The sequence below is a fragment of the Carassius carassius genome, chromosome 13 (assembly GCF_963082965.1).
Source record: "Carassius carassius chromosome 13, fCarCar2.1, whole genome shotgun sequence".
Classification (NCBI taxonomy): domain Eukaryota; kingdom Metazoa; phylum Chordata; class Actinopteri; order Cypriniformes; family Cyprinidae; genus Carassius; species Carassius carassius.
Genome location: NC_081767.1, coordinates 297640 through 322500, shown reverse-complemented (window position 1 = coordinate 322500; position 24861 = coordinate 297640). Strand labels below are relative to the sequence as shown.

The following is a 24861-nucleotide window of genomic DNA, read 5'->3' as shown; positions in this document are numbered from 1 at the left end:
CTGTTCCTCCACTACAAACCCAACTCTCAGCAGAACAGACCGGTGATGTGTGTGTGTGTGTGTGTGTGGAGCAGTGCTGGCAGGTACGCCTGATGGAGGAAGCGCACCGGACACCATGACACTTGGGAAGATGGGCGGTCCTGCAGAGAAGAACCGGAAGCTGCAGAAGAAGTGAGTGACACATCAGTAGTGTTTGAAACAGGAAGTAGACTCACTGTCACGATGCTGTTTTAGTTTGGTTCCCCATGAAGTGTTGTTGTTAAACGTGTGTCATGACTATGTCTGTCAGTGGCTCATCATGCGTGTGTTCCTCCTCTCCCCTCACACACTCTCTCCACGCATCACTCACAGCCCAAACTCAGGGTAAGTGTGCACAGACCGTCTCGTGACGCTGGAGCGGGGAAGCGTGATCAGAGCACCTGCACGTCTCAGCTCTACTAACATCCTGCCCTTTACACACTGCATCTGCTCCTCTAGCGCTTGAGAACTCTGTTGGTTAAGTGCTAGATTGATGCTCAGGTTTATTCACTGCAGAATGAGGCACGTGGAACCAGAGAGTCACTCTTGTTTCCGTGAAGAGTGTTTGCTGTTTTACGCTGATCGCAGAGGACAGAAGTGAACGTGTTAGAAAGATGAGCGTATCTCCTAGAAATACTTGAGAGTTTGTGGACTTTCAACTGGTCAGAAATGGCAAGTGTGACCAGAAACTGATGCTGCTTCATCTAATAACAGTCTTTCAAATGGAAAAAGGCAGAATGCATGTAAAATGATCCAGGTTTAGTTGTATCCAGTGAAAATGATGTTGACAGGAAAGCGCTTGCATTCAGTAATGTGTTAAATATAGTTCACGAAACGATGTTCTGAAAACACGGCACTCAAGTTAAGTGTTCAACACACATCTCATAACCTTCCAATGTTTGTCCATTCCACTGCTGTTTGAGCAAAGCAGCGATCTCTCATACGAGATGCAATATTGTAATAATAGTTCATGTGTAATGTGACTTTGGTGATGCTAGCAGCTGAAGGAAGAGGTTTTATCACGAAGGGATCTGTAGTGATCCTGTGCTCTTCAGTCCATCAGTAATCCTGCAGAAACAACCCTGCTCTAGTCTCTTCTGAGCTGATGGAGACAGGACACGAGTGTCCTCTGGTTCATGATCTTCCTCTGCTGAAGTGCATGATGGGTCTCGGAGCCTCGTTCAGGACCAGATGCTTCTCTTCTTTCTTCAGCATGACGTGATGCATGTTTATCTGCTTTCTTCTTTCCTCTTAATGCTTCAGTAGCTGCATAACACGATGTTATGCCAAAAGAATGAGATTTGGTGTTTGGTGTGCATTTGCTTTGCCTTTGAAAGGTGTCCTGCTTCTTTCTCTGCAATTTGACACTAAAAAAACTATCGGTTTCCTAACATCTTGTTTAGAGAAGAATGAAGACAGTGTGTCTGTGAGGAATATTAGTCCCAGCGTCTGCAAACACAGGTTCAGGATTCACCCTCTATCATGACCGAAAGAGACAGTTCACTCATATATAGGAAAATAAATCTTACCCTGTAATCAGTAAAGATGCATCATTTAGCATGTGGTGAATACACTGAAGGTGAGGTATTATAGTGATTTGGAGGAAGTGAAGAGATCTGGACACTTTCTCTAGAAACTCTGCTGACCCAGCTGCTTTTTCCCCTCGGCACACATCTCTGTGTGACCCCGTCTGTCTGGGGGCATGATGCACCCCGTCTGTGTGACTCTGTCTGTGTGACCCCGTCTGTGTGACTGTGTGACCCCGTCTGTGTGACCCCGTCTGTCTGGGGCTTGATGCATCCTGTCTGTGTGACCCCGTCTATGTGACGTGTGACTCCGTCTGTGTGACCCCGTCTGTGTGACGTGTGACTCCATCTGTGTGACGTGTGACCCCGTCTGTGTGACCCCGTCCTTATGACCCTGTCTGTGTGACTCCGTTTGTGTGACCCCGTCTGTGTGACTGTGACCCCGTCTGTGTGACTCCGTTTGTGTGACCCCGTCTGTGTGACTGTGACCCCGTCTGTGTGACTTCCGTCTGTGTGACCCTCGTCTGTGTGACCCTCGTCTGTGTGACGTGTGACCCCCCCTCTGTGTGACTCCATCTGTGTGACCCTCGTCTGTGTGACGTGTGACCCCCCCTCTGTGTGACCCTCGTCTGTGTGACCCTCGTCTGTGTGACGTGTGACCCCCCCTCTGTGTGACTCCATCTGTGTGACTTCCGTCTGTGTGACCCTCGTCTGTGTGACGTGTGACCCCCCCTCTGTGTGACTCCGTCTGTGTGACCCCGTCTGTGTGACGTGTGACCCCCCTCTTTGTGACCCCGTCTGTGTGACGTGTGACCCCCTCTGTGTGACTCCGTCTGTGCGACCCCGTCTGTGTGACGTGTGACCCCCCTCTGTGTGACCCCGTCTGTGTGACGTGTGACCCTGTCTGTGTGACCTCGTCTGTGTGACCCCGTCTGTCTGGGGGCATGATGCACCCTGTCTGTGTGACCCCCTCCTCTTTGTGACCCCCCTCTGTGTGACTCCGTCTGTGTGTCTCCATCTGTGTGACGTGTGACCCCCCTCTGTGTGACCCCGTCTGTGTGTCTCCGTCTGTGTGACCCCGTCTGTGTGAAGTGTGACCCCGTTTGTTTGACCCCGTCTGTGTGACGTGTGTCTCCATCTGTGTGTCTCCGTCTGTGTGACGTGTGACCCCCCCTCTGTGTGACTCCGTCTGTGACCCCGTCTATGTGACGTGTGACCCCGTCTGTGTGTCTCCGTCTGTGTGACCCCCCTCTGTGTGACTCAGCCTATGTGACCCCGTCTATGTGACGTGTGACCCCGTCTGTGTGTCTCCGTCTGTGTGACATGTGACTCCGTCTGTGTGACATGTGACCCCCCTCTGTGTGACTCCGTCTGTGTGACCCCATCTGTGTGAAGTGTGACCCCGTTTGTTTGACCCCGTCTGTGTGACGTGTGTCTCCATCTGTGTGTCTCCGTCTGTGTGACGTGTGACCCCCCCTCTGTGTGACTCCGTCTGTGACCCCGTCTATGTGACGTGTGACCCCGTCTGTGTGTCTCCGTCTGTGTGACCCCCCTCTGTGTGACTCAGCCTATGTGACCCCGTCTATGTGACGTGTGACCCCGTCTGTGTGTCTCCGTCTGTGTGACCCCCCTCTGTGTGACCCCGTCTGTGTGACGTGTGACCCCGTCTGTGTGTCTCCGTCTGTGTGACGTGTGACCCCCGTCTCTGTGACCCCGTCTGTGTGTCTCCGTCTGTGCGACCCCGTCTGTGTGACGTGTGACCCTGTCTGTGTGTCTCCGTCTGTGTGTGACTTCCGTCTGTGTGACCCTCGTCTGTGTGACGTGTGACCCCCCCTCTGTGTGACTCCGTCTGTGTGACCCCGTCTGTGTGACGTGTGACCCCCCTCTTTGTGACCCCGTCTGTTTGACGTGTGACCCCCCCTCTGTGTGACTCCGTCTGTGTGACCCCGTCTCTGTGACGTGTGACCCCCCTCTTTGTGACCCCGTCTGTGTGACGTGTGACCCCCCTCTTTGTGTCTCCGTCTGTGTGACCCCGTCTGTGTGACACTATCTGTGTTCTGCTCTCATTCTAACATGTGTGGACCGTGAGCGTGCTCTTTGCACATGCATGTGTTGTGTGTTTTCAGACACGAGCTGCTGGAGGAGGCATGTCGTCAGGGTCTGCCCTTCGCTCAGTGGGACGGTCCCACGGTGGTGGTGTGGTTGGAGGTACAGACACATCTACACCTGTATCACATCTGTGCTGCAGCACACTGTCCTCACTGGCCATGGTGTTGGTGTTGTTGTGTTCTGCAGCTGTGGGTGGGGATGCCGGCGTGGTACGTAGCGGCGTGCCGTGCTAATGTGAAGAGCGGAGCCATCATGTCTGCTCTGTCCGACACTGAGATCCAGCGTGAAATCGGCATCAGCAACCCTCTTCACCGCCTCAAACTACGCCTCGCCATCCAGGAGATCATGTCCCTCACCAGCCCCTCGGTGCCCCCCACCTCCAGGACGGTAGGAGACACTCTTTACATAACCCTAAATATACCAGCTGTTACAGACCAACACTGGGAGGATCTGTTCTCAGATCAGATCAGTCTAGAAAACAAGCCTCACACTAAAGGGCTCGTTCACCCAGAAATGAAGGTTCTGTCGTTAGCTCGCCCTAATGTGACTCAAACCCGTGAGACCTTCCTCCAGAGACAGCAGCAATGCTGAAGCGGTCGAGGCCCAGGAACACAGAGAGCAGAACTTGTTGAAAATAGTTATTTTTGTTTCGGTAGCACTTTATTTTAAGGTGTCCTTGTTACATGTACTAACTATTATAATAACAGTTAATTATGCATAATTACATGGAAGTAATCCTAATCATATAGTAAGCAGGTGTAGTTCATTAATATTACTCCGTACTTTAAAGTATAATTACATTGTAACAAGGACACCTTAGATGAACATTGAGACAGACTGCATATATTAAGCACATATAATGCACAGATCTAATATAACATCACACATCAGAGGTCTTTCCTCAACAGATGCGTGTGTGTTAATACTGTGTATATGTGAATATTAATCGATGTGTGTATGTCTATTGGAATCGCTAGACGAGGGCTTAATGAACTCCAAATGATCCTGTGTGCTCTCAGACTGGTTGTTCCAGCACGGGTCACACATCTTGATTTGTGTTCTGAAGCTGGAGAAGGTCTCAGGTTTGAGTGACGTCAGGGTGAGTAAATCATTAGGGCTGCACAGTTACTCAAAATAACCCTGAGATCCTGACATCAGTCAGACTACAGTCATCTGCTGATGGTGACGCTGTGGTTTGGTGATTCAGAGCGACTCGTTCACAGTAAATGATTCACATGAAAAGCTCTTTAACGTGTGTTTGGGAACACAACATGATCCAAACATCTTCACACACCTGTGATCAGAAACATTATCAGTGAAAGAGAAGCTTTAGGGGCTTCCAGCAAACTCTTATTTAAGCCCCTAAGGCTTCTCAATATTAGTTTTTTTTACTTATAATGTAATTCAGTTCAGATGAGCTTTATTGGCATGTGACTGTGGAGCAGCACAATGTTGTACAGTTATACAAGCATGTAGATAATTTAAGAGAAAAAAAACTAATTCATGGCCATGTTGTACATATATTATCACATGACACACGCACAACACAAAAACAGTAGTAAATACAGGGTAAATATCTACCGAGAGCATTGCTAGAGAACAGGGGTTTAGTCTCATGAAATGTTAGGAGGACACACTTCTCCTTCTCTCCCAAAAATATAATAGAGTTTGTCTGTGTGGTTCGCTCGCTGGAATTCAGGCACAGTCTGAGCTCTTTGGGTAAAATAAGTGTCTCTGTGTTATTGATCATGTGTTTTTCTCTCTGTGGCATGCCTCACTCATTAACCCCTGATGGGATGTCTGTGATCACTTTACTAATGTTCCTGCAGCTCACTAACACTCTTCTGCTCTCCTAATGTCTTCTGTCACTCACGGATGTCTGTAGTGTTCTGGGAATGTCTGGCTCACACACGAGGAGATGGAGAGTCTGGCCACCACGCCGCTCACGGTCAGTCACGCTAACGTTAACGCTAATGTGTGTTTGTGCTTCACTGCTGGCTGTAGTCGTCTGCATGCAGCGCGGTGATGATTTACTGTGTCACGTTCTGTTTCTGTTCCTCTACTGAGTCTCCTCTCGCTCCACATGCTAACATGCTAACACCAGGAGGACGAGGAGGCCAGCTGGGCACAGGTTTGAACCTCTGTCTCTCTCTCATCTCTGCTGGAGAACACGTTCAGTGAGGAACCTCATGAATCTGTGTAGAGCTCGTCCAGGCCACGATTCACTTCACCATCAGACCCAAACAACTCATGCAGGCCGTTAAGATGCTTCGCATGAGTCTGAGATGTGACCTGGACGTGCTCTTGACTGGTTTCATGAGAAGTTCTTCATGTTATACTACATTTGCTGGTCTTCATCTTTGAAATCCATGTGTTTGTGGATCACACTGATGATGGTTTATCTCAAGCTCTCTAATCTACTGTGGTTATGATCTGAGTAATGAACTCCGTGCTAAGGTTATTAGGTAAGTAGTGTTGGTCTTGAGTTGACTGGACGTGTGTGTGTGTGGCCCCTCAGACTCTGGCCTACGGGGACATGAACCACGAGTGGATCGGTAACGCCTGGCTGCCCAGCCTCGGTCTGCCTCAGTACCGCAGCTACTTCATGGAGTCGCTGGTGGACGCTCGTATGCTGGATCATCTGACCAAAAAAGACCTGCGCGGTCAGCTGAAGATGGTGGACAGCTTCCACAGGTCAGTCCTGAGCACCAAACACTGTCTGGCCTCCAGAAGGACTTTCCCCATCGGTTCAGATATTAGATTGAGTTTAGGCCCTGAACTGAACCAGCCAGCCTGGTTATTCTGTTGGTACAATGTGTGTAGGTAATGTAACCTCGTTCAGACCTGCAGTGCTTCATGGGAGAGTGGTTCCTGTGGTGTGTGAATCAGTTCCTCTGATTGTTTGGCTGCTGGAGCTCACTGTGTGTGTCTTTCTCTGCAGGAACAGTTTTCAGTGTGGTGTGATGTGTTTGAGACGGCTGAACTACGACAGGAAAGAGCTGGAGCGCAGGCGTGACGAGTCCCAGGTGGAGGTCAAAGGTGAGCATGTTGATCTGTGTGTGTCTGTGTGTGTCTGTGTGTGAGTGAGTGTGTGCTGACGCTGCTGCTGCTGCAGATGTGCTGGTGTGGACAAATGAGCGTGTGGTCAGCTGGGTCCAGGCCATCGGACTGAAGGAGTATGCTGGGAATCTTCTGGAGAGCGGCGTTCACGGAGCGCTCCTCGCTCTGGACGAGTCCTTCGACCACAACGCTTTGGCACTACTGCTGCAGATCCCTACACAGTGCACACAGGTGTGACACACACACACACACACACACACAAGCTATTTAAAACACTTCATCTGGATCAGAAGAGGGTGGGCAATGTTGCAAACATATATTAATTTCTAACTAATTCCTCTATTTTAAAAAACTAAGCTTTTCAATGTAACAAAATATAAAATAAAAAAGAATGGCAGGCATTTAGGCCAAAACGGGCGAAGATAAAAATCTGTTATTTTTTTATGATAATGGCAAAGATACACAATACAAATACACATAACATACTAATAAAACAAGGTGTATCTAGCAGTAGCACTCAAGAAACTGAATCAGTGGAGTTTCCTTGATTCCTCACTCATGAGTGTGTCAGTGTAGTTCTGTGATGCTGTGTGGAGGTGCAGTAAGTGTGTGTGTGTGTGTGTGCAGGCGAGGGCATTGCTGGAGCATGAGTACAGCCGTCTGTTAGCCGCAGGAACAGAGAGGAGACTCGAGGAGGTGAGTTCAGTCCGCTCCATCAGCCGGCTGTATCAGATCTGAGCGCTTCACATCACAGTCGTGTCTCTGCAGGACGACGAGAAGAACTTCCGCCGCGCTCCGTCCTGGAGGAAGAAGTTCAGGCCCAAAGATGTGCGTGGAATGAGTGTGAGCTCCGCCGACACACTGCCCGCTAGCTTCAGGGTGAGCGCTGCAGACGCCTCCTCCACCGCCCTGATGACCAAGAAACCCCAGCTGGACGGTACGAGCGTGAGTGAGCGAGCGTGAGTGAGCGAGCGTGAGTGAGCGAGCGTGAGTGCGCGAGCGTGAGTGAGTGAGTGAGTGCGTGCGAGCGTGAGTGAGTGAGTGAGTGCGTGCGAGCGTGAGTGAGTGCCTGAGTGAGTGCATGTGAGAGTGCATGTGAGAGTGCCTTAGTGAGTGCGTGCGTGCGTGCGTGAGTGCGTGCGTGCGTGAGTGCGTGCGTGAGTGAGTGCGCGAGCGAGTGCGCGAGCGTGAGTGAGCGAGCGTGAGTGCGCGAGTGAGTGAGCGAGCGCGAGTGCGTGCGCGAGCGTGAGTGAGTGAGTGCGTGCGAGCGTGCGAGCGTGCATGAGTGAGTGCCTGAGTGAGTGCATGTGAGAGTGCCTTAGTGTGAGTGCGTGAGTGAGTGCGAGTGAGTGAGTGAGTGAGTGCGTGCATGAGTGAGAGCCTGAGTGAGTGCATGTGAGAGTGCCTTAGTGTGAGTGCGTGAGTGAGTGCGAGTGAGTGAGTGAGTGAGTGAGTGAGTGCGTGCATGAGTGAGTGCCTGAGTGAGTGCATGTGAGAGTGCCTTAGTGTGAGTGCGTGAGAGAGTGAGTGCCTGAGTGAGTGAGTGAGTGCCTGAGTGAGTGCCTGCGTGCGTGAGTGCGTGAGTGCCTGAGTGAGTGAGTGAGTGAGTGAGTGAGTGAGCGAGCGAGTGCGTGAGCGAGTGCGTGAGCGAGTGAGTGAGTGAGTGCGTGCGAGCGTGCGTGAGTGCCTGAGTGAGTGCATGTGAGAGTGCCTTAGTGTGAGTGCGTGAGTGAGTGCCTGAGTGAGCGAGTGAGAGTGAGTGCGAGAGTGAGTGCGAGTGCGAGAGCAAGTGCAAGAGCGAGTAACTCACTGTGAGCGAGCGAGTGCGTGAGGGAGCGTGAGTGCGTGAGCATGTGAGAGTGCCTGAGTGTGAGTGAGTGCGTGAGCGAGTGCATGTGAGAGTGACTGAGTGTGAGTGAGTGAGTGTGTGAACGAGTGAGTGCGTGCGAGCGTGCGTGAGTGAGAGTGAGTGCATGTGAGAGTGCCTGAGTGCGAGTGAGTGCGCGAGTGAGTGAGCGAGCGTGCGTGCTTGAGCGCGAGAGTGAGCGTGCGTGAGTGAGTGAGTGCGTGCGTGAGTGAGTGCGTGAGCGAGTGCGTGAGCGAGCGTGCGTGCTTGAGCGCGAGAGTGAGCGTGCGTGCTTGAGCGCGAGAGTGAGCGTGCGTGAGTGAGTGCGTGCATGAGTGCGTGAGCGAGTGCGTGCGTGCGTGAGTGAATGTGTGAGTGAATGTGTGAGTGCGTGAGTGAGTGCGTGAGTGAGTGTGTAAACGAGTGCGTGCGTGCGTGAGTGAATGTGTGAGTGCGTGAGTGAGTGCGTGCGAGCGTGCGTGAGTGAGAGTGAGTGCCTGATTGAGTGCATGTGAGAGTGCCTGAGTGCGAGTGAGTGCGCGAGTGAGTGAGCGAGTGCGTGAGCGAGCGTGCGTGCTTGAGCGCGAGAGTGAGCGTGCGTGAGTGAGTGAGTGCGTGCATGAGTGCGTGCGTGAGTGCGTGCGTGAGCGAGTGAGTGAGCGAGTGCGTGAGCGAGTGCGTGAGCGAGTGCGTGAGCGAGTGCGTGAGCGAGTGCGTGAGCGAGTGCGTGAGAGTGAGCGTGAGAGTGAGCGTGCGTGCGTGAGAGTGAGCGTGCGTGCTTGAGCGCGAGCGCGAGAGTGTGCGTGCGTGAGTGAGTGCTTGAGTGAGTGCGTGCGTGTGTGAGAGTGAGTGCGTGAGAGAGTGAGTGCGCGCGTGAGAGTGAGCGAGTGTGTGTGTGTGTGTTTGTCACTAATGTGTGTGCTGTGGTGCTGCAGGAAGCGTGAGTGTTCAGCGTCTGGATTCGGCTGCTGTCAGAACTTACTCCTGCTGATGGTAAGTCTCAGTGGTCACTCAAACACTTATGACGTCACACAGATATGTGATGGGGGCAGGGCATTTAACAATTAAACAAACTTTACTGTCCAAAATGAGTCTGACATCAGTGCACTGAACAGTAAGGTTGAAGTTTATTTCACTTCAGAGCATTCATTCATGGATTAGTGCTACGGTCTTCACACACAAACGAAACTTACAAGAGAAGTGTGACAGAATATAGGGGAGCGCGGGGCACAAAGTAACGCAGGGTTAGTTGTGACACATTTATTTTACCATAGTAAAATTTAAATTCTGCTATTATTTTAATGTCCGATCTGTTATTTATTATTTGTAACACTGCGTTACAATGTGCTATAATATGAAATTAGCTATGTAATTTACACTATTAACTTTAAATTTAATGAGAAACAACGAGAAACTGCTGAATAAAGACTGACAGTCAATGTTTAATGTTTAGAAATTATTCAAGACAAAGCATTTCTGCTGGTTTATGTCCGTCCCAAGCATGGTTGCAGTGTGTTCATTGTCAAACTCCAAAATCAGATTATTTTTAATTCATAAAAAAACATCAGTGTTTTATTTGTCTGTATATATATTATTAACAAAATATTTTAGTTTGTCTTGTATATTTTTGTTTCATGCGATCAGATAAGATATTAAGCTGTCATATGGTCATGTTATAATGTGCCCTCAGATGTCACATTTAACTTCCATTTTCTGAGGGTAAAATTAAAACGTATGCACTGTATGAAACAAAGAAACATATTTGTACTAGACAAGTGTAAAATTACTGTGCATAAAAATATATTCTGAACCCTATGTGGATTTACACAAACTGAGAAAGTCATGAAGTGTTACTTTGTTCCCAGCTCTCCACTACCGCTGTAAATAAATACAATATAAACTCATGTCTCGCACTTTAGTAACCTTTGAATGTAATGCATACGATCCCTTGGAACTGGAATCATGGCAGAATGTCATGTGAAGTCCACTTCGCAGGGCACTTACAGTCGAATAAGACGACGCTTAAATGCTGCCTTAACAAGAGACCTCCTCACTGAAGGGAAAGTGTTGACTGGTGTCACTATCTCATGAACACGCCAGAGGATCTCCACCAAACTCAGAGGATCCCTTCAGCTCTAGGATCCCTCTCGAACACCACCCTGTGTGCAGCGGTAGCCCCCGGGATCATCAGATCGGTCTGCACCGGACCGTTAGTTTAACCGTCCCTAACCCCTGAACCCTGGGGACTATTGATGCAGGGGTGGTCTCATTCCTCTAGATGTACACTTGATATGTGTTCGAGAGGGTTCCTCGAGCTGAAGGGACTCCCGAATTACAGAGATTACAGAGATATGGCCGTTCAAAGTTTCAGTGGTTTTCCATAGACTTGAGCTTTAAAGCGTTTCATCCAGGTCGCCAAAGCAAACAATGGAGCTAACACACTAAGTAACTACACCATTTCAACATTTTATCTGCATTATATGTTCTGAAAAAAAGTTATAATCGGCGGCATATTTGTCAATACCGATATATCGGCGACAGTCACATATCAGCCGATAATATCGACAAAACAATATATCAGTCGGGCTCTAATAAATACATCATGTGTTCTGGTGTTACTAGCTCTCGTTCAGCACAAACACAGCTGCCAGAATCATAACCGTTCCTGTTTATTATAGTCAAATCGTCCAGTTCTTCATGCTTCTGCTGCGGAATGCTTAAGAATGAAATTCTTCTGAACTGATATGTTCTTTTTCTCTAACTCTAGAATAAAGTTACAACTATTTTGAATTCCCAGAAGCACTGATAATGTTCTCCTCTCATTTTCTTAAGATTGTTTTAAAGACAAAACTTTCCTGAAAAGATTGTTTGCAGTAATTTCAGCATCTGCCTCTCAATGAGGACATAAATACATCAACAACATCACCAGAACTGAGTCACTTCACAAGCCTTTTACCATTTCATTTGAGTAAAACCAGTGTCAATTAAAGCTATTCACGGCAACCCGTCAAAATAAAAGTTCATTTTTACATAAAGGCATTGTGCTAGAAATATTACTATTATTTAGTAGAATATATGTGACCCTGCTAATACTGTTGAAAACATTTATAAAACTTTGTAAAGAAATAAATCACACTATTTCTTCAATGTTTTAATTTTAATAGCAAATCACCTTTATTTACCAAAAAATTAAATGTTTAAATTTTATTAATTAAAAGAGAAATTAAATTTGGGTGAAACGTTTTTACTGTTTTTCATAATTATATTACTTGTAGAAAAACTATAAACACAATTGTAAATAAGTATAAAGAATGGCATATCGGTACCGAATACTGAAACTTTGGTACCGTGACAACACTACACATCACTATTACTGCTGTTAATAGTGATAAAACAGGACTTAAAGAGTTAAAGAACATCACTGAAGCCTGTCCCTGAGATATTTCAAGAACAGCACTGGGGAAAACTCTTAGACTTTATCTTAAGATTTTAACTTCTTTCTTAAGAATATGCATGTCTCTCTCTCCCTTGTACTTCCTGTCCCTGTGTGTGTGTGTGTCCTGTCCCTGTGTGTGTGTGTGTCCTGTCCCTGTGTGTGTGTGTGTCCTGTCCCTGTGTGTGTGTGTGTCCTGTCCCTGTGTGTGTGTGTCCTGTCCCTGTGTGTGTGTGTCCTGTCCCTGTTTGTGTGTGTCGTGTCCTTGTGTGTGTGTGTGTGTCCTGTCCCTGTGTGTGTGTGTGTGTGTGTCCTGTCCCTGTGTGTGTGTGTGTGTGTGTGTGTCCTGTCCCTGTGTGTGTGTGTGTGTGTGTGTGTGTGTCCTGTCCCTGTGTGTGTGTGTGTGTGTGTGTGTGTCCTGTCCCTGTGTGTGTGTGTCCTGTCCCTGTGTGTGTGTGTGTCCTGTCCCTGTGTGTGTGTGTGTCCTGTCCCTGTGTGTGTGTGTCCTGTCCCTGTTTGTGTGTGTCCTGTCCCTGTGTGTGTCCTGTCCCTGTTTGTGTGTGTCCTGTCCCTGTGTGTGTGTGTGTGTGTGTGTGTGTGTGTCCTGTCCCTGTGTGTGTGTGTGTCCTGTCCCTGTGTGTGTGTGTCCTGTCCCTGTGTGTGTGTGTGTGTGTGTGTGTGTCTGTGTCCTGTCCCTTTGTGTGTGTGTGTGTGTGTGTCCTGTCCCTGTGTGTGTGTGTGTGTGTCCTGTCCCTGTGTGTGTGTGTCCTGTCCCTGTGTGTGTGTGTGTGTGTGTGTCCTGTCCCTGTTTGTGTGTGTCCTGTCCCTGTGTGTGTGTGTGTGTGTGTCCTGTCCCTGTGTGTGTGTGTGTGTCCTGTCCCTGTGTGTGTGTGTGTGTGTGTCCTGTCCCTGTGTGTGTGTGTGTCCTGTCCCTGTGTGTGTGTGTGTGTCCTGTCCCTGTGTGTGTGTGTGTGTGTGTGTGTGTGTGTCCTGTCCCTGTGTGTGTGTGTGTGTCCTGTCCCTGTGTGTGTGTGTGTGTGTCCTGTCCCTGTGTGTGTGTGTGTGTGTCCTGTCCCTGTGTGTGTGTGTGTGTGTCCTGTCCCTGTGTGTGTGTGTGTGTGTGTGTGTCCTGTCCCTGTGTGTGTGTGTGTGTGTCCTGTCCCTGTTTGTGTGTGTCCTGTCCCTGTTTGTGTGTGTCCTGTCCCTGTGTGTGTGTGTGTGTGTCCTGTCCCTGTGTGTGTGTGTGTGTGTGTCCTGTCCCTGTGTGTGTGTGTGTGTGTGTGTGTCCTGTCCCTGTGTGTGTGTCCTGTCCCTGTGTGTGTGTGTGTGTGTGTCCTGTCCCTGTGTGTGTGTGTGTGTATGTGTGTGTGTGTCCTGTCCCTGTGTGTGTGTGTGTGTGTGTGTCCTGTCCCTGTGTGTGTGTGTGTGTGTGTCCTGTCCCTGTGTGTGTGTGTGTGTGTGTGTGTGTGTCCTGTCCCTGTGTGTGTGTGTGTGTGTGTGTCCTGTCCTTGTGTGTGTGTGTGTGTGTGTGTGTGTCCTGTCCCTGTGTGTGTGTGTGTGTGTCCTGTCCCTGTGTGTGTGTGTGTGTGTGTGTCCTGTCCCTGTGTGTGTGTGTGTCCTGTCCCTGTGGGTGTGTCCTGTCCCTGTGTGTGTCCTGTCCCTGTGTGTGTGTGTGTGTGTGTGTGTGTGTCCTGTCCCTGTGTGTGTGTGTGTGTGTCCTGTCCCTGTGTGTGTCCTGTCCCTGTGTGTGTGTGTGTGTGTGTCCTGTCCCTGTGTGTGTGTGTGTGTGTGTGTCCTGTCCCTGTGTGTCCTGTGTGTGTGTGTGTGTGTGTCGTGTCCCTGTGTGTGTGTGTGTGTGTGTGTGTGTGTGTGTGTCCTGTTTGTGTGTGTGTGTGTGTGTGTGTGTCCTGTGTCGGTGACGTCGTGTGTGTGTGTCCTGTCCCTGTGTGTGTGTGTGTGTGTGTGTGCCCTGTCCCTGTGTGTGTGTGTGTGTCCTGTCCCTGTGTGTGTGTGTGTGTGTGTGTGTGTCCTGTCCCTGTGTGTGTGTGTCCTGTCCCTGTGTGTGTGTGTGTCCTGTCCTGTGTCTCGGTGACGTCGTGTGTGTGTGTCCTGTCCCTGTGTGTGTGTGTGTGTGTCCTGTGTGTCATTGACGCCATGTGTGTGTCCTGTGTGTCGGTGACATCGTGTGTGTGTGTGTGTCCTGTCCCTGTGTGTGTGTGTCCTCTGTGTGTGTGTGTGTCCTGTGTGTCGGTGACGTCGTGTGTGTGTGTCCTGTCCCTGTGTGTGTGTGTGTCCTGTGTGTGTCGTTGACGCCGTGTGTGTCCTATCCCTGTGTGTGTGTGTGTCGGTGACGCCGTGCGTGTGTGTCGGTGACGTTGTGTGTGTGTGTCCTGTCCCTGTGTGTGTGTGTGTGTGTCCTGTGTGTCATTGACGCCATGTGTGTGTCCTGTGTGTCGGTGACATCGTGTGTGTGTGTGTGTCCTGTCCCTGTGTGTGTGTGTCCTCTGTGTGTGTGTGTGTGTGTGTCCTGTGTGTCGGTGACTTCGTGTGTGTGTGTCCTGTCCCTGTGTGTGTGTGTGTCCTGTGTGTGTCGTTGACGCCGTGTGTGTCCTATCCCTGTGTGTGTGTGTGTCGGTGACGCCGTGCGTGTGTGTCGGTGACGTCGTGTGTGTGTGTCGTGTGTGTCGGTGACGCCGTGTGTGTGTTTGGTCCTGCAGGTGCAGCAGAAGCGGTCGATCCCCGTCAGGCTGCAGGTTCAGAGGAGGATGCTTTCTTCGTCAGACTCAAATCCTCTGTTCATGTAAACCGAGGGACCTTCACTAATTTAGCAGTGTCTCATATCAACTTTTGCTTGATTTTATTTGGTCACCTTTTAATTCTCTCGTCCTAATCCCGTTTAACTCTTTTGGCTGTAATTTATGTATCATGAGTCCAAAGTCTGTACATTTCCGTCTGTAGACATAATCTAATTTGTATTATTCTCTGAGTATTTTTATCAGCTGCTTATTCCTTTTGTGTAACTTAATCCGGCTAAAAGACCTCGGTGTGGTTTCTTAACTTGGCTCTTCTCTTCATCAGTTTTCTCCTGTTGATAGTGAGAAAGTGGTCTGAATCAGTGGTGTGGTGTGAATATCAGGGTTGGAACCTGTTTTATATCCTCTGATACCAAATCAAACCCTTGGATAAGCCATAATTTATAATAATTATGAGGGCTATTTTGAATACATCTTTCTACAGATGTGATGTTGATGCCAGGTTTTTCTAGCATCTGTTTGACTTAAAGTCACTGTTTATCCATTCCCTGGTGCTGCGTTAGATGTGTGTGTGAGAGAGATACAGAGAGACTGACTGTGTGTGTGTGTGTGTGTGTGTGTGTGAGAGAGATACAGAGAGACTGACTGTGTGTGTGTGTGTGTGTGTGTGTGTGTGAGAGAGAGAGAGAGAGAGAGAGAGACTGACTCTGTGTGTGTGTGTGTGTGTGTGTGTGTGTGTGTGTGTGTGTTTCTCTCAGATGGACCAATCCTCCGGTGGCCTGACCGCTCGATCCCTGTGTGTGTGTGTGTGTGTGTGTGTGTGTGTGTATCGTATCACTGTAATGAAGCCTTATATTTCTAGCCCAGTCCTGTTGTTTTCAGAGACCTTTTTAATATGTATCAGCCTTTTATGTTGGAAGTAAATTGTAATTTTTGGATGAAATCAGAAGCGCAGGCTGGAATCATATCCCAGTCGCTCTTTTTTTTTTTTTTTTTTTTAACATTTAGTCACTTATGTACAATTAAAGTCATGTTACTATCTTTTCATTGTCCTTTATTTAAATAAATCTTCTGGTCCTGTAATAGAAATAATGTACAGTCTAAGTACTTATGAACTCTCTTTATCACAGTATTATTTATTGCTTTCATTTCAATAAAATACTGAAACTTATTTTACACTGCCAATAAAAATGTCTTTAAGAACAGATGATTTTCCTGAATCTTATTCACTATATTCATGTTAATTAGTTGTATGATTAGTGTATTTTAATTGCATGATCTTCTGCTCTTCATCTTTTATTTCTTTTAATTATTCTGCCTGCATTACAAACTTTTTTGTATTATTAGTGTAAAATATACTCTAATAAAAAACATTTGGGAGTGAAGCCAACGACCCAGCAAGGAGATTTCCGATTGGCTGCAGCTGGTTCCCTGATTGTTAATGAAGCTGATTACAGAGAAGCTGGAGGTCATTGATCAGCTCTCATCCAGCAGTGATGGAGGCAGACTGTGCGGCTCTCAGCAGGTGAATGGTCAATCTCATTCTAATCAAACCTTCACAAGCCAGTCATTCAGCATTTCTTTAAGCATTTAGTTGTAAATTAGCAGCAAACACTTTTTCACATGCATCAGTCTGATCGCAGATCATGTCACTGCTGTTGTGTGTGTGTGTGTCTCTCACAGGTCCGCTGTGCTCGCGCTGTGTCTGCTCGGCGTGCTCGCGCTGGAGTGTCATTACTGCCCCCTGCAGGCCGCGGGGACGCGCTGCAACATCACCACTGAGTGCCACGCGCACGAGCGCTGCTCTACGGGCTGGAGGCGTTACGGGCGCGTGCACGTGCTCGCCGTCCAGGGCTGCGCGTCCCCGGAGCTCTGCGCTTCGAACCAGACTCTCACACATAAAGGCATTGAATATGAAATCACCTACACGTGCTGCTGCCGCGATCTCTGCAACACTGCTAAAGCGGAGAACCTCCTCCAGCAGCTGACCGGGGCTCCCATCAGTCCGGCAGGGGACACCTGTCCTGAGGACTGACATCTCTCTCACACACACACACACACACACACACACACACACAGAGCTGTCCTGAGCACGTGCACATGATTGCTTGTATTAGTATGATGAGGATTTTATTAATACCAGCTCAGACTGGCTGTGATGGACTGTCCTTTTTTCACTCAAACTGGTTTTCAGTCTGGAAACTGTTGAACATTTGTAAAAATGAATAAATAAAGCATGTTTTCATTGTCTACTTTTACATGATGCACCCTTCTCTACTGGTTTCAGGCAGTGGTTCTCGATTCATTAGAGCTGTAGTCTAGTCCAAGTCAAGACCGAGTCCAAATGGCAGAAAAAAAAGGATATCTCCTATTTTAAGAAAATTTTATTAAAATTACATAAAATCTTCAACATAAAATTACATTATTATTTGTAATCAGGGTGCGATTTGCCGGGGGGGATGCGTGGGATTTCCCCTTTCTGGTCAATGTATTGGATTAATGTATTGGTGTGAATACTGGCTTATTAGTCGTTGTTTTACCATATTTATGTATAAAATATCTTTCATAATTAAACTGCACTGAATGTCTAGTTGCAGTATGTGTTAGCCTGTTGTTTTGCCATTGTTTAGCAATGATGAATGAGGGGTTTGGCAGTGTTAATAGCTTGTTACAATTTGGCCTAATCTGCAGGTCTACTCCACATACAGTCCATTGATATCATGTGTTAGTTTCTGTCATGTTCTGCATGGCCAATATGAAGTGATTTTATGGATCTGGTTAGGCTCATTGTAGGACAGATGATTAAAAAAGGCACTAGGGATATTTTCATGATCTCAAAATATTCTAACAAGTAGGCTCTCTCTTATTCAAGATACATATAAAAATCCAAAAAGGGAGATCCCTGCCCGAATTGAAGAGATGCAACACATGCTGCAAGGACTTTCACTTTTCATATATATATATATATATATATATATAATATTCCAGTTGAATATGTTAAACAAATGTTTCTTATTTCTCTCTCTCTGTCTCTCGCTCTCTCTTTCTCTAGAGTTGAAGCCTACAGCCGTTCTATCCGTGCAGCAACTGATGGAAAAGGGGTTCGCTTTGGTGCTGTTGTGATGTTGTCGCAAAAATGACATATATACAGTACCGACCAAAAGTTTGGAAACATTACTTTTTTAAATGTTTTTGAAAGAAGTTTCTTCTGCTCATCAAGCCTGCATTTATTTGATCAAAAATACAGAAAAAAATTAATATTGTGAAATATTATTACAACTTAAAATAATAGTTTTCTATTTGAATATACTTAAAAAAATAATTTATTCCTGTGATGCCAAGCTGAATTTTCAGCATCATTCCTCCAGCCTTCAGTGTCACATGTAACATCAGTCTATCACATGATCCTTTAGAAATCATTCTAATATTCTGATTTATTATGAGTGTTGGAAACACTTCTGCTGTCTCATATATTTGATCAATAAAAGGTTTAAAAGAACTGCATTTATTCAAAATAAAAAAAAATTCTAACAATATATATTCTAATAATATATTTTCTTTACTATAACTTTTTATCAATTTAACACATCCTTGCTGAATAAAAGTATTGATTTTATTTAAAAAGAATAAAGAAAAAAAATTACTGACCCCAAATTACTGACTAGTAGTGTATATTGTTATTACAAAATATTTATATTTTAAAAACATAGCTTGTTTTTTTTTTTTTTTTTTTTTTTATTCGTCAAAGCATCCTAAAAAAGTATCACATGTTCTGAACAAACATGAAGCAGCAGAACTGTTTCCAACTTTGATAATGAATCATCATATTAGAATGATTTCTAAAGGATCATGTGATAATGATCCTAAAAATTCAGCTTTGCATCACAGAAATAAGTGATAATTTAAAGTATAATAAATTTAAAAACAATTATTTTAATAATTTAATAATATATCACAACATTACATTTTTTTCTGTATTTTTGATCAAATAAATGCAGGCTTGATGAGCAGAAGAAACTTCTTTCAAAAACATTAAAAATAGTAATGTTTCCAAACTTTTGGTCTGTACTGTATATATATATATATATATATATATATAAATAAACATTCTTGAATCATTCTTGTGTCTTGTCTTGCCTCTCAACAACTTTTAAAATATCAGCTGTAATTTAGTGACTCCATACACTGATTCCAACTTTAACTTGCCTGATAATGAGCTAATTCACCTTAAGGAGGTTAATCAATATACTGTACAATTCAAGAGACTAAGACTTTTAAGGTTCTTCATTTTTTACAATTGTTTTACATCAATTTTACAAAATTGATATTTCATTTATATTTTGTGTAAATTCATGTTTACATTTAAAATTGTGACTCAAAGCACACTTAGTAATTAACCTCTGCTGCATTTTGAATCAAAAATCACATTTAAAAACAAATACTACTGAGATTATTATATTGATGCTATATACAAAGTAACGTGACTGCAAACTAAACCGACAGGGTACTAGAACTGCGGTCCTGAAACTGCAGCCATCGCCATATTGTCCAGTACGGTAGGTGGCGCTGTCACAAAAAACTAGGGTCCTAGAACTGCGGTCCTAGATCTGCGGTCCTGAAACTGCAGCCTCCGGTTGTGCAGGAACATACTATTGCAATGTCCCGCCCACAGCGCTATCTGATTGGTTACACCTCATGAGTAATAGCCTATCAACACTTGCGAGACGGTTGAAGCCGGTTCTGCTGGGCAGAGTTGCTAACTTGGCGACTTCGTCGCTAGATTTAGCGTCTTTTTTCCCAAAAAAGCGACTAGCGACTTTTTGGATAATCATTATTTAGTCTCTGAGACTCTCTGGTGCTGCCGCACGAGCGCGAGCCTCTCTCTCTGCTTCTGCGGTGTTCAGCGAACGCATAGAGGAACAGCACTTTCAGTAAAAGTATTACTATTCTGTTGCTTCTAACTCTATTTTACAAGCAAGTATAGCCGACATCAGTCACAGCACAACCACTGACTTTGTCGTATGTGTATTTGATTTCATTAGAGCAGATTCATGTTTGAGAGCTGGTTATGTAGTCTTAATGGACCGGGTTTCAGTCATTGTAATATTCATTCCATTGTCTACATAAACATTAAAATATAGTAATAAAAACTGTTTTATTGAGAATTAAATTAAATGGCTAAATTAAATTGCAGTATGTGAGCATAGGGAGGCAATACAATACTATGCACTTATGTCATAAATATGCTAATTTGCGCATGACGCCATATAGTTCATGTTCTCATGATTTATTTTTATGAATTAAAATGTTTCAAAACAACATTCTGTTTTTTTCACAAATCGCACCCTGTTTGTAATGATCAAAAAGCATGTGCAAAGTAACAACTCTGCAGGACAGGGGTCTCCAAACTAGATCCTGGAGCGCCAATGCCCTGCAGAGTTTAGCTCCAACTGGCCTTAATACATCTGGAAGTTTCTAGTGTGTATAGTTAGAGCTTGATTAGATGGTTCAAGTGTGTATATAGGGTTGGAGCTAAACTCTAAAGGACACTGGCCCTCTAGAACCGAGTTTGGAGCTGTAGGGTCAAATTATTTTTATGTACTTTATTTACATTTTATTTACTTTATAATGCTGTTGCTGACATTATGTCTGTGGTCAAAAATTAAAATGACTGATGCCTTGGAACAGTGCACACACACACGCAAAGCTCGGGATATGACAAATGCATGGTTAAGGCTAGAAGGGAAACGTTTGTCTCTACTGGGCATGCGCACATAAATACAGCAAAATTTTTGTCATACTGTACTAGGGCTTGCATAGACTAGTCGATCACTGTTGGACAAAGTGACTACTCGAGCATGCATTAACCATAATGCATAAAAAGAGTTTGCAAGTACGACGTGAATTTTAGGATTACAATATTGTGTGGAGCTGTTACTTTCTATTACCTTATCTATGTTGCATGTAAAAATAAAATATGTAATGTATGGCACGGATAATGGCTTCAAAAATGAATAACGGACAAGGAATTATTCTGCCTGATTACTCTGCTGAAGCTGACACAGTCCGGTGTTTGCTAGATAACAGTTGAGTCAGGGGATCAGTGCAATATTATACACAGACCTCTAAAGTCACAAGTGTGAAGAGAATGAATGTAAACTTTATGAGTGAAAAGACCGCAAATCAAACACTGCATTGCTATTCCTCTCCTTGCATCTCTCAGAAATCAGAGCTTTGCTAGAGTAGTTTTACCTGTAATAATACATCATACACGTTCTATTATTTGTATATATTTAAAAGGCAATGATTTAAACATTAGGCTACGATATGATAAGAATGAATGGAATAAGCACAGCACACTCACGAATCAAACAGCCGCATTGCGCGTCTCCGTCTCTCAAAAACCAAACCAGTTCTCTGTCAAGAGCAGGCTAATAATCAACTTAGATACAGATACATTTTCTACTTGGCCTACATGTTAGCATCTTTATCTTTTGCTGGACTGCGTGGCACATGCACATTTGTTTAGTGAAGTTAAAAAAAGACTCCCGTTAAGAGTTCTGCGAAAGGTCTGAAAGAGATCACCAACTACAAGACACCATCCCTGTCAACAACTGGCAGACAATCTGAAAAACATCATTCACACCTCCTGTAACCCCGCTCCAGCACTCCAAATCAGTGAAGATAACGTGCGTCAGGTCTTCAGAAAGAACAAGAGAAGAAAGGCACCAGGCCCAGATTGTGTTACACAGCCTGTCTGAAATCCTGTGCTGACCAGCTGGTCCCCATCTTCACACAGATCTTCAACAGATCACTGGAGCTATGTCCATTCATGCTTCAAACACTCCACCATCATCCCCATCCCAAAGAAATCCAAAATTACTGGACTTCATAACTACAGACATGTGGCTCTAACGTCTGTGGTCATGAAGTCATTTGAAAGACTAATTTTTGCTTATCTGATGGACATTACTGGACCTTTTCTGGACCCCCTCCAGTTTGCCTACAGAGCGAACAGGTCTGTGGATGACAGACAACATGGGACTGCATTACATCCTGCAACATCTAGACAGACCAGGGACATATGTGAGGATCCTGATTGTGGACTTCAGCTTGGCTTTTAACACTATCACTATCATCCACATGTTGCACTGACAATAACCTGCTCCTCAACACCAGCAAGACAAAGGAGCTCATTGTGGACTTCAGGAAGAGGAAAGGAAGCACGCATGACCCCATCCACATTAATGGGATGGTTGTTGAACATGTCTCCAGCTTCAAGTTCCTGGGAACCACCATCTTGGAGGACGTTTCCTGGACCACACACACCTCCGGCCTGGTCAAGAAGGCTCACCAGTGCCTCTTCTTCCTCAGGACACTGAAGAAGAACCAGCTGTCTCAAGCCATCCTGGTGAACTTTTACCGACCGGTGTGCAATCGAGAGCATCCTGACCAGTTGCATCACAGTCTGGTGTGGGAACTGCTCAGTTGCTGACCGCAAGGCACTGCAGAGGGTGGTGAAAACTGCCCAACGCATCACAGGAACACCACTTCCTACTATTGAGGACATCCAGAGGAAATGCTGTCTACGTCAAACTTGCAGCATTCTTAAGGACTCCTCTCACCCTGACCATAGACTGTTTAACCTCCTGCCCTCCGGGAGACGCTTCAGGAGCCTCCAGACAAGGACCAGCAGATTCAGGAGCGTTTTCCCTACAGCTGTCTCCTTACTGAATACTGCCCTCTGACACCCCCCCCCCAAACACTCCTAACCCCTCCTCAACACTACATCCGGTTTACAAAAAAAAAAAAAACAGTTCACTTGTTATTGCTTGAACTACTGTCTGTTCATCCCAGAATACTGAATGATCCATTTGCAGTTTTTTTAAATGTCCATTACAATAGTGTAAATGATAGTTTCTGCTTGTAGTATAATCCATCTGTATAGTATGTTCATTGTACACCTATCTGTATATCATGCTGATAGTATTTAAAAAATCTGTGAATTATGTCCAGAGTACTGCCTTATCTGTATATTTATTGTACATTTGTAACATATTGTAGCCACTGTACATCCTGTACTTACTGCTTATTGCACTTCTGGTTAGATGCTAACTGCATTTTGTTGCTTTGTACCTTACATGTGCAATGACAATAAAGTTGAATCGAATCTAATCCCAAAGCTCCTCCTGCCCAAACTAACTCAGCTCTCCGTGCCCACCTCCGTCTGTCAGTGGATCAAAAGCTTCCTGACAGACAGGCAGCAGCTAGTGAGGCTGGGAAAATACACATCCAGCACCCGTACAATCAGCACCGGAGCTCCCCAGGGCTGTGTCCTCTCCCCACTGCTCTTCTCCCTGTACACTAATGACTGCACATCTAAGGACCCCTCTGTCAAGCTGCTGAAGTTTGCAGATGACACCACACTCATCGGCCTCATTCAGGACGGTGACGAGTCTGCTTACAGACAGGAGGTTAAAGAGCTGGCTGTCTGGTGCAGTCTCAACAACCTGGAGCTTAACACACTCAAAACAGTGGAGATGATCATGGACTTCAGGAGAAACCCCCCTGCACTCCCCCCACTCACCATCATGAACAGCACTGTGACTGCAGTGGAGTCATTCAGGTTCCTGGGCACCACTATCTCTCAGGACCTGAAGTGGGACATTCACATTGACTCCATTGTGAAAAAGGCCCAGCAGAGGTTGTACTTCCTTCACCAGCTGAGGAAGTTTAACCTGCCACAGGATCTGCTGAAACAGTTCTACTCCACCATCATCGAATCCATCCTCTGCACTTCAGTAACTGTCTGGTTCAGCTCAGCTTCTAAATCTGACCTCAGAAGACTACAGAGGGTAGTCCGGACTGCTGAGCGAATCTGTGGAGCTACTGTCACTAAAACAAATTCCTTGTATGTGTAAACATACCTAGCAATAAAGCCTATTCTGATTCTGATTCTTCTATACTCTGCAGGAGCTCAAGGGCCAGAGCTGAGAACCTCTCCAGTAGGCACACATCGTCATAAGACATTGATATTTGGTTAAATTATGGTTGTGATATCAGGTGACCAAAATGTAATGTCAGTCCAATGTCTAATGTTAATTTGATGTCCAATACCAATATCAGCTGATGTTGATATTTTGTTGCTTTTAGGTTGTTGTAAAGTAATCAAAATCCAATATTTAGCCAATATTAAAACAACGTCAAATACTGATGTCAACCTGACTTTCATCCTCAACCAAAATCCAACGTCGTACTTAGGTAGTTTCTAAATAGTTACACTGTTGGTTTTACAACTCGACCTGATGGAAATAAATGGGAATCAATGTCCAGAGAACAGACTTGAGACATCTAACATCTTGACTCAATCTACGTCTGTCAAAATGTGCTTGGTTTTCTTTCATGTGTAGTTGAATAAAGACTTGATTTCAGAAATCAGCCATCAGTGAGACCAGGGGCCTGTTCCATGAAGCTAGATTAGCTGGCTAGCAAGACCATACATCTGACCATACTTTTTCGAGTCTCTATCACTTTATATTTTCAAATGTATAAACTAAGTTAACAAGTTTCACTTGTCACTGCACTGATAGAGCAAGATTATTTATTTTATTTGTCCTCCTTCATTTTTCATATGACATTTAAATTTGTCATATTCTTCAATCTCTTAACCTTTAGCATAACCTTTAGTTTTGAATCTCGCTGGGTCTCTCGAGAGAAGTAAATCAAACTTGCTTTGTATTGCAAGGCTCGTGATTGGCAGTTCGCCAGTGATGTCACACATTCATGTGCACGCGCTCCACAAACTTAGGATCAAAGCATCAGTTGACAAAGAAAGTTGATGATCAGCATCATGGTACCAATAAAGCCGGATTGGAGAGGTTTGGTTTTGTCAACTCAAAACTAATCCTATTAACTCTAACCTATAACTATATTCTATCCTATAGAATTTGTTCAGCTAGCATCATGGTACAGGCCCCTGCTTGAGATGCCTCCATCACATTAGGATAGACAGCACAATAACCAGCATGCAGTGTGATTGAGCTGATTGGTTAATTAAGGTCATTAAGGCAACAGCTCACACCTGCTTTAAAGAAGCGTGTCATTAAAATCATGCTT

General features: G+C 45.6%; 2 protein-coding genes across 9 annotated transcripts in view; both read left to right on the top strand.

Moving 5' to 3' along the window:
* ppfia1 (PTPRF interacting protein alpha 1) overlaps positions 1-15950 on the top strand; it is a 48472-nt gene extending 32522 nt beyond the window's left edge. For 4 of the 8 annotated variants that reach the window (XM_059564491.1, XM_059564488.1, XM_059564490.1 and 1 more), the window contains 12 exons: positions 75-171; positions 3671-3752; positions 3840-4040; positions 5539-5601; positions 5758-5784; positions 6172-6347; positions 6595-6692; positions 6769-6944; positions 7341-7409; positions 7482-7650; positions 9495-9552; positions 14710-15950. In XM_059564491.1, the coding sequence (XP_059420474.1) occupies positions 75-171; positions 3671-3752; positions 3840-4040; positions 5539-5601; positions 5758-5784; positions 6172-6347; positions 6595-6692; positions 6769-6944; positions 7341-7409; positions 7482-7650; positions 9495-9550 (1214 nt within the window). In that variant the 3' untranslated portion in view covers positions 9551-9552; positions 14710-15950. The remainder of the gene's footprint in view (positions 1-74; positions 172-3670; positions 3753-3839; positions 4041-5538; positions 5602-5757; positions 5785-6171; positions 6348-6594; positions 6693-6768; positions 6945-7340; positions 7410-7481; positions 7651-9494; positions 9553-14709) is intronic. The other 4 variants (XM_059564493.1, XM_059564494.1, XM_059564492.1 and 1 more) reach the window with 2 other exon arrangements.
* A 199-nt stretch (positions 15951-16149) lies between these two features.
* Positions 16150-17003, top strand: LOC132155797 (protein Bouncer-like). Its single transcript, XM_059564495.1, has 2 exons — positions 16150-16270; positions 16429-17003. Exons 1-2 carry the CDS (start codon positions 16242-16244, stop codon positions 16778-16780), a joined length of 381 nt encoding a protein of 126 aa, XP_059420478.1. The 5' UTR covers positions 16150-16241; the 3' UTR covers positions 16781-17003.
* The last annotated feature ends 7858 nt before the right edge of the window (positions 17004-24861 follow it).

Excerpts from the sequence above, each read along its gene's own strand:
- LOC132155797 (XM_059564495.1), top strand. The coding sequence starts at position 16,242 with ATGGAGGCAGACTGTGCGGCTCTCAGCAG. Across the intron at positions 16,271-16,428 it reads GACTGTGCGGCTCTCAGCAG|GTCCGCTGTGCTCGCGCTGT; the intron begins GTGAATGGTCAA and ends TGTCTCTCACAG.